Here is a 15850-nt window from a genome sequence, read left to right as displayed (position 1 = left end):
CCATAAGTTATCTAGGGTATTTTAGGTGCTGCTGACTAAGACTCCTAGGCACGATGAGAATACAAATCCTCATCCTTCCTTCCCCCAGGAATGGAGCACATTTCGTTGAAGACAGCTGACAAACAGTCCCTTCTAGTTGGGCGCTCCCCGGCGGCCAGAGCGCCGGGGGCAGGGCGGAGAGCCCGGCGGGGGCTCCGCGCTCCCTGGCGGCCAGAGCGCCGGGGGGAGGGCGGAGCGCCCAGCGGGGGCTCCGCTCTCCCCGGCGGCCAGAGCGCCGGGGGGAGGGCGGCGAGCCCGCCGCGGCTGCGCTCTCCCCGGCGGCCAGAGCGCCGGGGGAGGGCGGCGAGCCCAGTCGCGGCCTCGCTCTCCCCGGTGGCTGGAGCCGGAGCACCGCGCCGCCCCCCTCCAGGTGCCGCCCCAAGCACAAGCTTGGTGGGCTGGTGCCTGGAGCCGGCCCTGCTTGCAGAAACTAAACTGAAGAGATCCTTGAGTGATGGCCCCAATGCACTAGGGAAATGCATATTAATTAGTCTGCTGGTGCAGCAAGATTTACAGACATGCGGTAATGACCAGACCATTTTCTTAGCACATTTTTATGGTGCTTACGTGCAGATTTCTTAACACTTACCAAGGTAAATATCAGACCCATGACTACCGGCAGGAAGATGAAGTTGAGGGTGGTGATTTGCAGCAGACAGCAGTCCTGATCAGGATTTGTGTGAACATCCTCATACTGAACAGGTGGCTGAAGACCTTTGCAACAGTTACTCTTCAATCTGGGAGGCTTGACAGAACGAGACAGACCGGTTCATTCAACTAAACTGAAGCCAACCAGAAATTTCACTTCATGTCTAGAGACCATCCTGGCTCAGCAGCAGATTCCTGCCTAACGCCCAACTGTTCGGGCAAAAGGGCTCCATGTTCAATGAAAACCCTGGGATGGAGGGTTTGCAAGACTGTCTCTTTGAAGACAGACTCTGAAGGCCCTGATAGGGTGCTCGGTATTATACATTTATCCTGAGTCTGGTTAAAGGAGGGTTTCACAAAGATTACTGTCACCCCCCGATAAAAGGGTTGGTTAGCTTTGGAAAGGCTTTCCGTGTGAAGAGAGAAAAGACATTAATTCAACACATTTCAAACTTGGGTCCCTAACCGTAGGCCACTAAATCAAAGTGACTGGCTTTTCAGAGGAGCCGAGTCATCGCAACTCCCCACTGAAGGTATTTGGAGCTATAGATACTCAGCACGTTGGGTTAGGGGCAGGCAATCAGCAGCCTAAATATGGACATAGGGATCTAATCCTTTAGACACTCAAGACTGAAAACATTGGCCTGTTTTAAAGCAGTAAGAATTGCCTCCTGCTCTAGTTTTCCTACTCAGCAGCTCCACAAGTGCCTTACCTGCCCACCTCTGCATTTGGCAATATGTATTTCTTTTACCAGGAGATCGGATTTTAATTGATCTACTGCACCCATCATAACAACTCTGGAAGAAAAATCATTATGGCTTCAAAACCTTACCGCCCTGACATTTCAATGGCAAGTGGTTAGCTTTCATACCTGTTTTTTGAATTTGAAGTTAAATTCCCACATAGGTTCTCGTCTGTTCCCTTCAATCTTTCTGCACCAGAAAAGCAAACACTGATATGGGGGGGGAAAAATACAGTAGTAGAGTTAATTATTTCATTTTTAGTGAATTTCAACACAGGCAAAGAGAGCTCAAACTACAAACCACAGGAGCAGCTGAAGAGATGGCAGCAGTCTGGTCCCATTAGTTACATTAATGCATACCTGAGAGACAAGGTGGGTGAAGTAATCTCTTTTACTGGACCACCCACCTTCTCTCCAATATCCAGGGACCGACACAGCTACAACTACACTGCAAACATTAATGCATACCTGGCATTTTCCATTTGCCAGTCAGCAGGTGGCAACCTCGCTATACCAGAGGGTGACACAGGACTTGGGCTCTAGCAGTGCTTCCTCTGTTGCGCTCACCCATTCCACATAGAAGAGGAAAGCAGAATGGACTTTGCTCCTCTACATACTACATGGAATAGCCAAATTAAACTGATAAAATCTCAGGTCAATGTATGCATTCAGCTCACACTCAGAACAGAGCAGGAGTGAGGGAGAGCAAACAGCAGATCAGGGAAGGAGAAATCAAAGAGAGGCAAATGTTAAAAGCGACTGGACAGAGCTGAAAAAGCGTGGGGGGGGGGGAAGAGGAGGCGCACCCAGAGGTCACACTCCCCTCCATTAGGCAACGTCCTAGTATTTCAAAATCACAAAGCAAAGCTTTGTCTGTACAGTTCAACTAGTGGCTCAGAACATTGCTTCTTTTCTAAAGGTGGATGAATACATGGGGTCCGATGCCTCAATGCCAGAGGCAACCAAAGCCTGGATCTGCTGGCAAAGGTCTCTCAGGTATTCTATAGTGTAATCTCTGACTGCCACACCTTTATACAGCCTTACAGCTGTGAGATTCTATGTCCTGGCATGCAATGCTCCATGAAATAGGAGAGTCTTAGCAGAACTACTGTATTCAGGTGAGGGGGGAGGTTAAATAGAGCCCAATATCATATCGATAAGCTGACGGTGACTGGAAGTTGCAGTCATCTGACAGCCATTCAGTAGCCAATAAGGAGAGAGCCTGGCAAATCTCAGTCCAGTTGCCAGAGAGTAAGTGTCCACATCACAAGAGATACCTTCTATAACAACTGACCTGAAGTGGGCCTGCTAACAGCCTCAGCAGGAAGGGAAAGAATGGCATGCGTCATAGAGAAAACTCCCCTCTCACCCAGAGATGGTCTCTCTGAGTCAGAGTTAAGGCCTCTTCTGGGTCAATGTGGGGAAACTTATCTGCCAATGCTGTATCTGCTAGCTGCAGTCACTAACACTGTCAAATCTGAGAGGCCGCACCAGCACTAATTGCTTTCATGGATGGAAAAAAAAGAGAACAAGGGCTGATGCAAACTGCACCTTTTTAATGCAATTTAATTCTAGTTGGGGTGAGGGACTCATGTAACCCCACTTAGCACCTAGCCTGGGTCACTCCTACTGTGTGGCTTTGCAGTGATACAAGGCCTTTCACTTCACTTCTAAATCATAGTCACAGGCAGGAGTGCTGGAAGGATCTCTGCAGTGGTGAATCCCCTAGAGGTGAAGCACAAAGCTGAAGAGCAGTTAAGCTCAGGAGCATGGGCTAAACGATCTCCCCCACCAGGCAGCAGCGGCAGCAAACAGTTCTAACCGATTACAATACTGACTGCTCCCTGGATTGTGCTTAGCGGGGGGCATGCAGCAGATACTGCTGGGCTTAATTCCATTTGCAGTTGAGTTTGCCGTTCACCTTCTGAGTACATCTACACTGCAGCTGGAGATGTAATTCCCAGGGTGGGCGGACCTACATGTACTCGCTGGAATTAAGTTAACATGCTGAAAATAATAGCGTGGCCATGGTGGCAGCTTAGGCTAGCTGTCCAAGTACCTTCCTACCACTTCTAACTGGGTTACACTCGGGCGGTTAGTCCCTCCTGCCACACGATGACACGACCACTCTATTTTAGCATGCCAGTTTGATCAGAGCCAGTGTGTGTACGTCTAGAGACCCAGAGCCAGCGCGTGCCCTTACAGACACAGCTTCATCTAACAGCTCATGTGATCATGGCAAGTAGTTAAGCACAAAACGGTAAGTACCTCCTAAGGGGCAGAGGATGTCATCCGCGTGTCAGCCGTCCTGCCCTTCAGACGTGCACCGTATGGCCTGCTGCTCCACCAAAAATAATGGGGGTGTCTTTAAAGGGCAAACACTTCTGCTGACACCACAACGGCTCCAGTGTCCCACACAAGCTACGCTAGGGAAAGAAGAAAGGAAATTAAAGAGGAAAAGCTGGATTCAGTAATATAGGGGTCTGAGTCTCCCTTCGCTGCATGCACAGTTTACACGAGCATCTCCCATCAGTGTTAACAGACCCCTAGGGGTCTAACCAAAACCCATGAAAGCAAGGAATCGCAGAGGAAATGTAAGGTCCCATTCAATGTACACCACTGTGCCTAGGCATTGCAGCACATGGAACAAAGAGGACACAGTCTGGAGTCCAGACGTACAAGGGCATTTGTATGCTTCGATGGATTGAAGTCAGACCTCTACTGTTATTCTAACAAAGGCTTATCGTCATTTAATTTCCTTGTTTAAGTGAATGGTAATAAAAAAGTATTACACGCAAGGAATCTTTACAAAACTATTAGTATGGTAGAAGCACCAGGAGTGGGCACCAAAGCCGTTATGATGTGAACGTGAATGAATCCCAGACACTGACCCTTCCACTGCGGGAGGAGGGGGGTCTACTAATCAGACCAAAAGATGGATGGGGTTCAGGCTGCTCTGACGGGTGGTTAGATTCAGAGGGACTGAGACTATAACAGGAGGTTAGTGGAACTGCAGGTTTTTTCCCTTCTTTTTAAGGAAGGCATTGCCTGAATGTGATATTCCCTATTAGGTCAGGGAGCAAACAGGTGCAGAGGACTTGTGCACAAAAGGCTGTAAATGCATCTTAATCCTGATCTGCAGCGCAACCTACCTGTTGCTGCTCGCTGTTCTCAGTCTTATCTCAGGGCAACTTGCCACTTTAGCAGTGTCTTCACGTGGGGAAGGACAGAAGCAGCAAAGACGTCGCACAGCAAAGAAATGGATTTGTTGTAGTTTGCATAGAGCAGTGATACTCAGATCTCAGGGGTTCAGGAGCCAAATCACCCATCAACATTACCCCAAAAAGTCACAGTCGTGGGAATTCATTGTTTTATTTACTCTCACAGCAAAATGACTGCGGGTATTCGACAATTGCTTAATAACACAGTAAAAGCATCCTGATTGGTTAATAATTAAATGATACAGTTTTTTAACATCATGTGCTGCAAGAGACACATTAAAGAGCCACCTGTGGCTAGATACACAAATGCTCCAAGCAAGGACTGCAGTTTGGTTTTGCCCAATGACACAGCAGACAATTTCTCCCCAGCTTCACAGCCACACCCCAAAGCAGGCACTTGCTTTGCACGCTAGCTCCGCACCTCATGACACTCCCCCCTTCAGAGAAACCAAAGGTGATGGTCTGCAGGAGCGCGGTGTGAAAGGACTCTCCTTTTAGAGGCTGTCAGTGGCATTTGTGATCCTCTGCCACTGACCCAGAAGAAACATTCCAAAATAATATAGTTACAACAGTGCAAGTAGTAGACAAAAATGCCTACCTAGCTCAAACTCCTTTTGGAACCTGGGTTGTGTAGAGGAGGGAAGGGGACAATTGTGGATTGTGTCAGTGACAGAGCTTCCATCACTGTAAAATGACATTTTCCTAATTTGTATTACTGGAGTGCTTAGGAGCTACACACCAGGACCCCATTGTGCTAGGGGCTGTACAAACACAGGTAATTGATAAAACTTCAGAAGTCAGACTCTTCCTAGCTTCCTATGTATATCACTGATCCAGTGCATTTATTTCACTAGGATCCATCTGAATCAGATTTATTTCTCTGAAAGGGGAATAACAAAAAGCAGAGAGAGTGTACCAGCTGAACACAGGTTAGTTCACTTCCCCAAACACTATTACTTACGTTGGAATTCTTTAAAGTGCTGGGGGTAGTCTCTGGAACAGCCAGATTCCTGGAGACACGAGAAGCAAAAGGTTCATACATGTGGTATAATGAACAGATGACACACGCACGGAGGCAGTGCAGCCTTTCCATCGATTCTGGCCGTAAACGGAGAGGCAGGTACGCATCCAGAGCGTAGTGCCTAAAGGAAACAGGGACAAACCCAAAACCCCTTGAAAAGCCATAACTGTACTGGATTTCAGGTAAATCTCAGGGAGCTACAAAATAAGTGTTAAAGAAGGTGACTGAACAAAGGGGTCAAACTCTGCTTTTATACCACATCACCCACTGACATCTCTTGGCAGTCACATTGCCCCTTCATATATAGCTGGTGTCTGGAGACCTGCAGCCATCTTCAGATTCTGCAAGGGCGCCATACTGTTTTTGCATTAGATGGCCTGCCAGTCTCAAAAGGTCTTCGCACCACGATGTGCCAAGGCTGTGAGTGAGACTTAGCAAGGTCTCTAGTATCTTTAGTGTGTGGCACAGAGTACAAAGAGGTTGAGAAGCAAAACAGAAAACAGGCAAGAGTACAAATAGGAAAAGAACGCTGATTTTGTCTGATATATATGCTTAATAATAGGAATAAATGTCAGTCTTCCCAGTGAAAAAGGAGAGTCAAGGATGTGACCAGAGGAAGAAGCTTGAACTTTTGCATAGTGAGCTGACACCTATATGCTCTCCATCTATTCCCTCCTCCTCTTCTGCACCATCTCCCACTTCTACCATCTTTCTGGTTGCCCCTAAAACCCAGCACAGTCTGATACAATGCCTTTATTTTCATTAAGTCCTGCCCCTTGTTAATTTATGGGCAGATCACCGCAAGGAATGCCTGAGACTAAGAGGCAAAACATTACCCAAAAATTAAGCCTTCAAAATGAGGCAATGCCATTACTTTCCTGTAAGCATTTTGTGAGAGCTTTGCACACAAGATGTACTCTTATGGGCACGACATTCTTTTGAGTGTTTAGGCCTTGACAATTAGAGCTCACCACATTTTTAAACATTAGACATACAGGAAGATTACAAAATAGTGGTTATTTTCAGGCTGTGAAACAGATCGGATAGGAAGCAAATCTCTTAAGAAATACTATTTAAAGTTCTCCAAACCAACATTTAATAGAAACAGCCCAGACTAGGATACAGGATGCCAATCACCACCAGTTATAGAATGGCAAAGATTTCAGAGGCACACATGCTGCAACCACATTAGAAAAGAACCATGTCCCAACATCTAGCATGACTGACCCAATGAGGAGATAGATCCCTATTAACAGCTCTGTAGCAAATTCTGGTCCGACACTGATGGACACCCACAAATACTGAAGCGTATGTTTACAAACTCTTTGTGGTTGCACCTTCTGTAGAGTCTGGTCCAAAAGGCAGCAGTGCAAATGACAGTCCAGGCTCTTTTGCAAATCAGAGAAAACTTCACTGTATCTTCTGGACGTATGTAGGAGGCCAGCAACAGCCAGATGTCAATGGGATAATCCTCTCCAACAGCCTCATCAGGGTTTTCTAAGCATAGCAAACACACATTATGTAACACAGCTCCTGCATTATAAACCTTAAGGCATGCAAATTGAGCTGATTGGCTCCTCTCCGTTGAGCACTATTCTGCAAGTGCTGCACGACCTGCCATGAACACACACACTCTGTAAATGAGGTGGCTGTGGGACAGCACAGAGGCCACATTAGCCAAAGAGGGGCTCAGTCCATACGCTCGTTTACAGTAGCTCATCATGAAGAAACTTAAGGCTAGAGGCACCTGAACTCCAAAATGTTGTTACCCCATAGAGACTGCCTCTCCCTTTGGCTCAGTTCTTTCTTTATAAGAGGCATCAGAGCAGCATTATGGAGCGCTGGTATCTGTTACACCAAATCTCATACAACACTAACCTTCCCAAAAGACTTGGAAACAAGTGTTTGAGGATGGACCATTTTTACACACTAAGGCCAGGTCTAGACTTTACACTCTGTAGGGTATAACTACATTGTTCAGGGGTATGAAAATGCCACACCCCTGCGTGACACCGTTATGCTAATCTAACCCCTGGCGTAGACAGCGCTATGTTGACGGGAGAACTTCTCACAGACATGGAGCACCTATGGCAACAGGAGAAGCTCTCCCATCAGCTTGGCAGCATCTTCACTAAAGCGCTACAGCGGCGCAGCTGAATCGCTGCAGCTTTTTAAGTGTAGACCCACCCATAGGCCCCACTGGTGCTTTAGGGGACCGGTGGGATTTCACTATCAGCATAAACAAAATGTAGAAAGAGAGAAAGAAACGTATTAGTCATTAAAAAGAACAGGAGTACTTGTGACACCTTAGAGACTAACAAATTTATTTGAGCATAAGCTTTCGTGGGCTACAGCCCACTTCATCAGATGCATAGAATGGAACATATAGTAAGGAGATACATATACACATACAGAGAACATGAAAAGGTGGGAGTTGTCTAGTTTAAAGTTTCCCTTTTTGACTGTCATTATCTCTTGTGTAACCCACCTTTAAAAGGTGCTTTGTTTTATCTACATTTCAATTACAGCTTTCAGGAAAGCAAACACTTCCAGGAAGGCTTCTCTAGTCATTAACAACCCATTTCCACTCACACGGAGCTCTCAAAACTGTTCCACTAGACTAAAGTTTCACATACTTGTTTAATTCCAAATGCACCTAGAAATACCTGAGCACAAAGCACGTATATTTTTCCAACAGTCTAATACTATCAATGCTGATGGATTTTGCTCAAGTTTTAAAAGTTAAGATACCTTTTGGGACACGGATATCTCAATAGATTCTACAGGCCTTACTCAGCATTGAGAACTGTGGGAGAGAACTTTCATTTGGATGTAATAAGGGTAGGTAAAAACTGATGATTTTTTTTTTTTTAAATCCCCAAATAGAATTTTTAAAATTAAATTAAATACAGGTGTTTTTTTTTAAATTATCCTATTTAAAATTAAATTTGAAATTGACAACCTGTGTTAAGGCCTAAACTTTTAAAAATATGTTTAAATTATTTAAATTTTACACAAAAAATATTAAGCAGTACATATTTGCTACCAAGTTTTAAAGAATGTCAAGTCACTGGCTGATCACCTGGAACCAAAGTTTGTTAACATAAGAAAAGAAGAATATAAGAACGGCCATGTTGGGTCAGACCAAAAGTCCATCTAGCCCAATATCTGGTCTTCCAACAGTGGCCAATGCCAGGTGCCCCGGAGGGAATGAACAGAACAGGTAATCATCAAGTAATCCATCCCCCGTTGCTCATTCCCAGCTTCTGGCAAACAAAGGCTAAACCAGCTTTTGACATTGCAGTAGCCTTTTTGCAGGTCCAGAAAGAGTATTTTCTTAATTTCAGTTTATTCAACTAGTTCAGTTCAATTATTAGTTCATTCAAAGTTGTGACACTGGTTCGGAAGTTGAAAAAGCTGGAAAGCTTGTTTTCATCTTCCCCTCTACGAATAAAAACTAGGTGTGAGAGGATATGATCTACTAGCTCTAAAATCTTGAAGGACATGGCGATCAGAAAATCTGTTCAATTCATTAACTACACAATACTTCCTTTGTTTAATAAATGAGTTTTAAATGTAAAATGTTTTGATAACCTTTTTAATCATCATCCAGTAAATTAGAAAGGAATCAGTCACCATTTTCTACCATGATAAATGTAAAAATTAAGAATGAGAATAAACATAAGTTACGCTATATATTTGTTAAAATGAATGTGTATAGATATAGTGCATCTTCCCGGTTAGTAAAAAGAAGCACCAAATTTAGTGTAAAGGCTGTATTTAGTTGCAAATGAACTTGTTTTAATGTCTATCAACTAGTAAGCATGAACCTTTCTTTAGGAAAAGAACTAAAAAGTACAAATGCAAAACATGATTAAAAGCAATGATTTAAAACAAACAAACATCCATCCATCCATCAAGGCTTCTCCCACCTGCTGATTTAAATCACGATTTAGATCAATCCACCCTGGATGTAATGCACGCCCTGTTAGGTTGGGGCTGTATGGGGCCCAAAGATTTCAAACCTAATCTGTGGCTAATCCTCAAGGAGGGATAGAAGTTGGGAGGAATGATAGTCTTGAGATTAAAACTCATGTCTGAAAGTCCAGGCGATCTTGGCTCTTCTATTGACTTATGTCACTTTGGGCTTCGGCATGTTTTTTCTTCTTTATGACGGTAAAGGAGCATTGTAAAAAACTGCTTTGTTTACCTTGGAAATTCAGGTCCTCTGTAGGCTAAAATACTGAGCGCCCCACAATCTTTAAGATATTTGTCCTCACTCACCCCTGGTGACGCAGGGAGGTGCGCCTATTCCCATTGTTAAGGCTGTGGAAAGCTGTTTGCATTTTTTGGTTCAAAAGTTGCTGCCACACTTCGTTAAAGTTGCAGTTACCTATCTGGAATATTGCCAGCACGTTTTTCCAAGGCATGCAGCCTACCTTCCAAAGCAGGGCAGCAACATATAAGATACACTGGTTGTCCCACTTGGCTCCCAAAGGCAAGCATGATGGAGGAGTGGCTGGACTAAATTTGAATGATGATGTGACCTGGTGCATGGGTTAGCGATGCCACTCAAATTTGCAGCTACTCTAAAAAACTGTGTTAAAAGTTGTGGTTTCTGCAACAAGATCACAGCCCAGGATATTTTTTTTTTACAGCCTTACCCATTGTACAGACAGAGAGAGAAACTAAAAAGTGACTTGCCCAAGGTCACACAGAAAGTCTGAGGCAGAGCAAAAAACTAAACGCACGTCTCCCAAGTCCTGGAGTATCGCCCTGACCATTGTGCCAGTCCTCTTCTCCTGGAAACTCTCTTGGCCTCAATTTTGTCATCTCTAAAATGGGGAACTGTTTCTTATCTTACAGGACTGCTGTGAAGCTAAATTCATTATTATTTGTAAAATGCTTTGAGATTCTCAGATGGAAAGGACCACATAAGTCAATTTCTTTAAAATTAACTAAAAGTTACTTTATAAAAACTTACAGTTTTCCTCTCAACTACATGCAATTAAATTCTGTTTGAATTTCAGCTAGGATATTAACCATTGCACTGTGAAGCTGCATAATCCTGTATCCACAGCATTGCAGCCAGGATGGATAAAAATCAATGATTTAAAATAAATAAAAATTGGATTTTCTTTATTTAAATCGGATTTTTTTGATAAAATGCTTTTTGAGGAAAAAACCTATCTAAAGATAGTTTTAATTAAGAAACATTATAGCTCAAAGATATCTCATCATGGAATAGGGATTATAAATTCTAATTCTATAGTATGAGACAATATATTCATGTAATGTTTAAGAAAAGTTTTGTAAATGAGTTCCAATAGTTCATGGATTAGGGACCCAGTTTTATGGGGTTCCAGGGGCTTCTGTATAGATTATTTAGGTTAACCTTTCTATCTACCCAATGGGACTCAGTGCTCAGTCTAGAAGATACCATCAGAGATGCTTAGTTTTGCAGTTCTCAAACTGGGGATTTGTGTCTCCAGAGATAACATGCTTGTTAACAGAAAAAGTGTTTTTAAATAAATAATATAATATATAGAGGTTAGAAATAACAGACCTCAACCCTATTGTCCCTCTGCAAATTTGTGTGCACAGAGTCAATCCCTTACCTCTCTCTCAAAGTGCAAAGTTTCAAAAAGTTCAATAAATAGAAGATTGTTGGGGGAAGAATACATCTGGACAAGGAGAAGAAGTCTGGAGATAAATGTGAGAAGGCAGGGACAGGCAGTAGAAACAAAAGTGAAACTGTTTGAGCAGCATATTCCTGAAGTCTTGAGGTCTCTCTGAGTGTAGCCTTCATTGATTTGAGAGCTACCATACCATTCTCTCACTAGAAAGGAAAACCTATAATGGCAGCAGGCAGTAAGAGAGACCCAGTTTAGGTCTCATCTATCTCTGAGTTGTGAAGAATATGTATTAAGGTTATAACAACCAATAAGAATGCACTTTTATGTAGAAATCCATGATTAAATTGAGTCTTCCTGTCTAGTGATTTAAATCAAATCCACCCTGATAGCAGCTATATAGCTTATCTGCACTGTGTTACAACTTACATCCTACTGAGCTGCACAAAATAGAATTGCTGAAACACAGCTTTATTCAGAAGTGACTAAAAAACACAACTCTGGGTCCTTTGCTCCAAATTTGCTCAGTTGACCCCATAAAAAGACACCCTAACATCTTTAATGAACTGCTAGCCTCACAAACTCAGGCTCAAATCTGAGAGTCAAGCTGTGTTCTTTCAGGCTCATGCATTGGCCTGCTAAACCCAGGGCTGTGAGTTCAATCCTTGAGGGGGCCATTTAGGGATCTGGGGCAAAAATCTAACTGGGGATTGGCCCTGCCTTGAGCAGGGGGGTGGATTAGATGACCTCCTGAGGCCCCTTCCAACCCTGATATTCCATGATTGTTGCCAGCAATAAGGATTATGCAGAGCAAATGCTGCTCTCAGTTACAGATATGCAATTCTGTGTCTTCCATGGGGTTTCACAGATGTAATTAAAATCGTAATTTGAAGACAATGAGGCTGGACCTGATAATCAAACTTAGTTGATAGCTCTGCTGAAGATGAATGAGCCTGAGCAGTGTTAATTCTGTAAGGCTAACAGCAACTACAAAAAAGTTACATTTTAACTGTAGCGGCAAATCAACACGACTAATTCCAATACACACTGGGGCTAGCCTGCTAGAAGGTTGTGTCAGTTTACAGTCACTTTTCTGGGTATAACTGCACTTGCAAGGATGGTGTCCCTAGCCTCTGTTTGCCAGAAGTTGGGAATGAGCGACAGGAAATGGATCCCTTGATGACTACCTGTTTTGTTCATTCCCTCTGGGGCACGTGGCATTGGCCACAGTCGGAAGACAGGATACTGGGCTACATGGACCTTTGATCTGACCCAGTACGGCCATTCTTATGTTCTTAATATGAACATTAATCTCCCCACAATGCCCATTTATAGATTTTCAATTATTGCTTAAACTGCTAAATAAGTAACAACAGCAAAAGTTGCAGAGTTAATGATGCTAATGGAATCCCTATCTTTTGCATTTCTTGAACGCTTTCATGTTTGCAGGATGACAGGTGATATCCAAAAAGGGAAGAAATTGGGCTTGTGCTTCCAACTCTTCCACCAAGGAAAAAGTGGTTTTGGCTTGCTTTTTACATTAGCAGTACACAGTCTGGGCTTCTTGTTTTGCTGGAATACTTCTCAGAGCTAGGAGAACATCCCAAGAGGCACGAGAATGGAATCTGTGCAAGTGACAAGGGCAGCAATTTTTAGCCCAACTGTTTAAGTCTGTTTTTGTTAACAGACTATTTAACTCACATTCTTAATAAACAACTGGAAGATAAGCTCTGCGTGAAAGATACAACACCCTACACCAGCTTTCAGAGCTCTCCCTCCTGTTCTCTAGTCATTCAAGGAATCCTCCCACAAGAACAGGTAATACCTGATACTTTATACAAACAATTCAGCAATCGCCACCCTTTATTTTTCTTTAAAGGGGGGGAAGTGCTCTCCTGAGACATCAAAATAATAAATAAGGCACAAAGTTTCTCTCTTTGCAGGTCTCCTTTCATGTGGCATAACTGTAGGATTTTATATAGTGTTTCAGGAAAGTTTTTATCTGCAGCACATATGTGGTCGAAATCAACCAATTAGGCATGATTCAATCAATTGCAACAATCCACCTTCAGTAAGAAAGGGGAGATGAACCACGTCTCCTACCTAGCATTCCTTTGGTTAAGCCTTTGTGCACACAAGTGCATGCACAAACACATGCACAAACACTTCACTGAACTCTTTGAAGAGACACATTGCTGATTTGTAAATAGCAGTCACTAGCTTGGCAAACGCAGAAGACGATCCCAGCAAGGACCCTGCAGAGCTGACTGGGTGAGTGAAGGAGTCATACCTTTGTGCCTCATGCTTTTCTTTTTTCTAGAGGCAGTTCTCTCGTTGGTGCTTTCCTTAGCATCCATTTCATCGCTACTGTCACAGGATTCCCCAGTCACTGAGAGCACTTCCTCAGCAGGAACACGTGAGGCTTCCAAACCACAGAGGGATTTTACTAGAACCAGAAGAAATAGATTACACACACATACTAAGTACACTATGAGAAGTGGCATGAGCTGGTTAGGGTCTACGAGGGCTGGCTGCAGTTGTTTGAGAGGCATCTACATGAGCAATCTTTGCTAATATACAAGAAAGGATATTTCTTCTGATGTCGTAAGAGTGGATGCTTGGTAACAATCCCAATGGCATAACTAGACTGATGGGGAGTTATGAATGAATCCACCTGCTCCTCTGACAGATCTAACTGATCTTCTGCATATGACAGACTTTCTTGCCCTGTGGACCTCTTTCTGCCATTTTCAGTTTTGCAAGGACCATGCCTCATCTCTACAAGGCCTGAATTCATGTTCTATTTTCCTGTATGACAACAGACAGGATGTACTGTCATTAAGGGAAGATGATATGGAACTGTCAGAGTAATCCACCAGGACCCAAGTAAGGGATGCTGTTTAAATCCTAACAGGAAGGGAAGACAGAGAGAAAGGAGATTGTGCTGTCTTACAGCACAAAAGATGTGCATGTGAGACAGATCATGCCTGGGGAGTTGTCACTCAAAGAGGGAGTTTTTGGAAGGGATCACTTGGGATGGGAAGGGGAGAGTCTCTCAAATATAAAAAGGGACTGGTTGGAAGAACAAATTACCTGATATACATTTGAGTTTACTTCCTCTGCTGTTTAGACAGTGGTTGTGACAGGCATTGCAACCACATGCAGTATCTGAAGACCATATTATATTAAATTTATGAATGTTCTATCTACCATTGTGGACCAGGGATTGCATTCAACTTCATGGGAAGAAGGTTACTACAACTCCTCTACAAACTAACCAACCTGCCCCAAGCCTCACCTTCAAAGCACTGTCCACACAGCTATTTATAGAGCGTGAGCTCACCTCTAGCCCAAGTCTGTTGACCCAGGCTGCGAGGCTCACTTCTATGAGCTGTGTAGAAATACCCAATGAGTGCACAGTGACTGCAGCCTACCCACCCCCCCGGTCAGAAGGAGAGGGATGTGGGTCCCAGTCCAGAGACAGGTGAAGACTAGAGGCTTGAAACCTGAGTGCTTGTTCCTTACAGTTACCATGAAATTATGACAGGTGTAAAAAGGTTCACCTTGCAGTCCATTTAGTAGGACATCAATAACTTTAAAAAAGTAGTCACATTTCTTTCTGAAATGTTTGTATGTAGAGGTATTTGTAGCACATAAAGTTACTCTAACTGAAAAAAAAAGAAAAGAAAGAAAACAGCTCTCTTTTTTTCAGTTTATTTTGTACATTTGACAGCACTTTGGATGCAGCCAGTGCCATGGTTTCTTTTGTAGAGGGGGAAATGATTCTGACTATGTGTGGATCTTTCACAGCAACAGGGAGAGGGAAAAGAGAGCGGGGGAAAAAAGCTATATATAAAAAAGATAAATGTGATTGCTGGGGACTCAGAGGGGGGTCTAGCCCACATGAACTACATAGAGCTCTCTTTTAAGAGTGGAAGTTTCCATTTAATGCATCTCTGTGCTGTCAGCTTTCACATTTTCCTGTCTATAGTCTGTATGTTGTAATGTTCCTGCATTTCTTTGTTTTGATATCTGCTCCTGGTCTCTTAGGGCTTGTCTGCATGGGGAAATTTTTTCAGCATCACTGTATCAGAATAGCTCTCTGTGTGGACACTTATTACAGAATAAAAGTGCATTGTTGTGATTTAGCTTATGTTACATTGGAAGTGTATAACTATAATGGTATAATTATTATTGGTAAATTTCCCCATGTGGACAGGTCCTTAGTTTTTGTTATTAATGTCAATAAATTGTTAGTCATTCTACATATGTGACCATTTACATTTAAGAATGGGAGGTTGTCTCAGATAGGTTTTCAGCTACTCAGGGCAATGAAAACAAAGAGCAGATGTTGGCAGCATAGACTATTGATTGCAACAGCCCTTTGAGAAACTGCTAGCTAGACAGACAGATTCAGCAATCAAAAAGACATCAGAGACACCCTCAAGAAAGTAAGACATCGCCTGTAACTTGGGAAAGGAATTTCAGCAGCATTAGCTTAAACACCCCCCCCTCCAAGATTTTTCACTAGGAAAGCTGTATAAA

The 15850-nt window shown here is 43.3% G+C and overlaps 1 protein-coding gene across 1 annotated transcript; it reads right to left on the bottom strand.

Annotated features, from left to right (window-relative positions):
* Nucleotides 1–606: 606 nt before the first annotated feature.
* Nucleotides 607–13770, bottom strand: LOC113408443 (transmembrane protein 183B-like; the record flags this gene model as incomplete). The annotated part of the gene is made up of 5 exons (XM_029913928.1): nt 13596–13770; nt 7010–7169; nt 5613–5793; nt 1560–1640; nt 607–784 (listed from the first exon to the last, which is right to left on the bottom strand). Coding segments are annotated over exons 1-5 (667 nt in total), but the record flags the coding sequence as incomplete, so codon positions are not given.
* Nucleotides 13771–15850: the final 2080 nt, after the last annotated feature.

This window comes from Terrapene carolina, unplaced genomic scaffold (assembly GCF_002925995.2).
Source record: "Terrapene carolina triunguis isolate 2854851 unplaced genomic scaffold, T_m_triunguis-2.0 Scaffold14828, whole genome shotgun sequence".
NCBI classification, from domain to species: Eukaryota; Metazoa; Chordata; order Testudines; family Emydidae; genus Terrapene; species Terrapene triunguis.
Note: the sequence above shows the minus strand (reverse complement) of the source record. Positions and strands in the feature narration are given on the sequence as shown.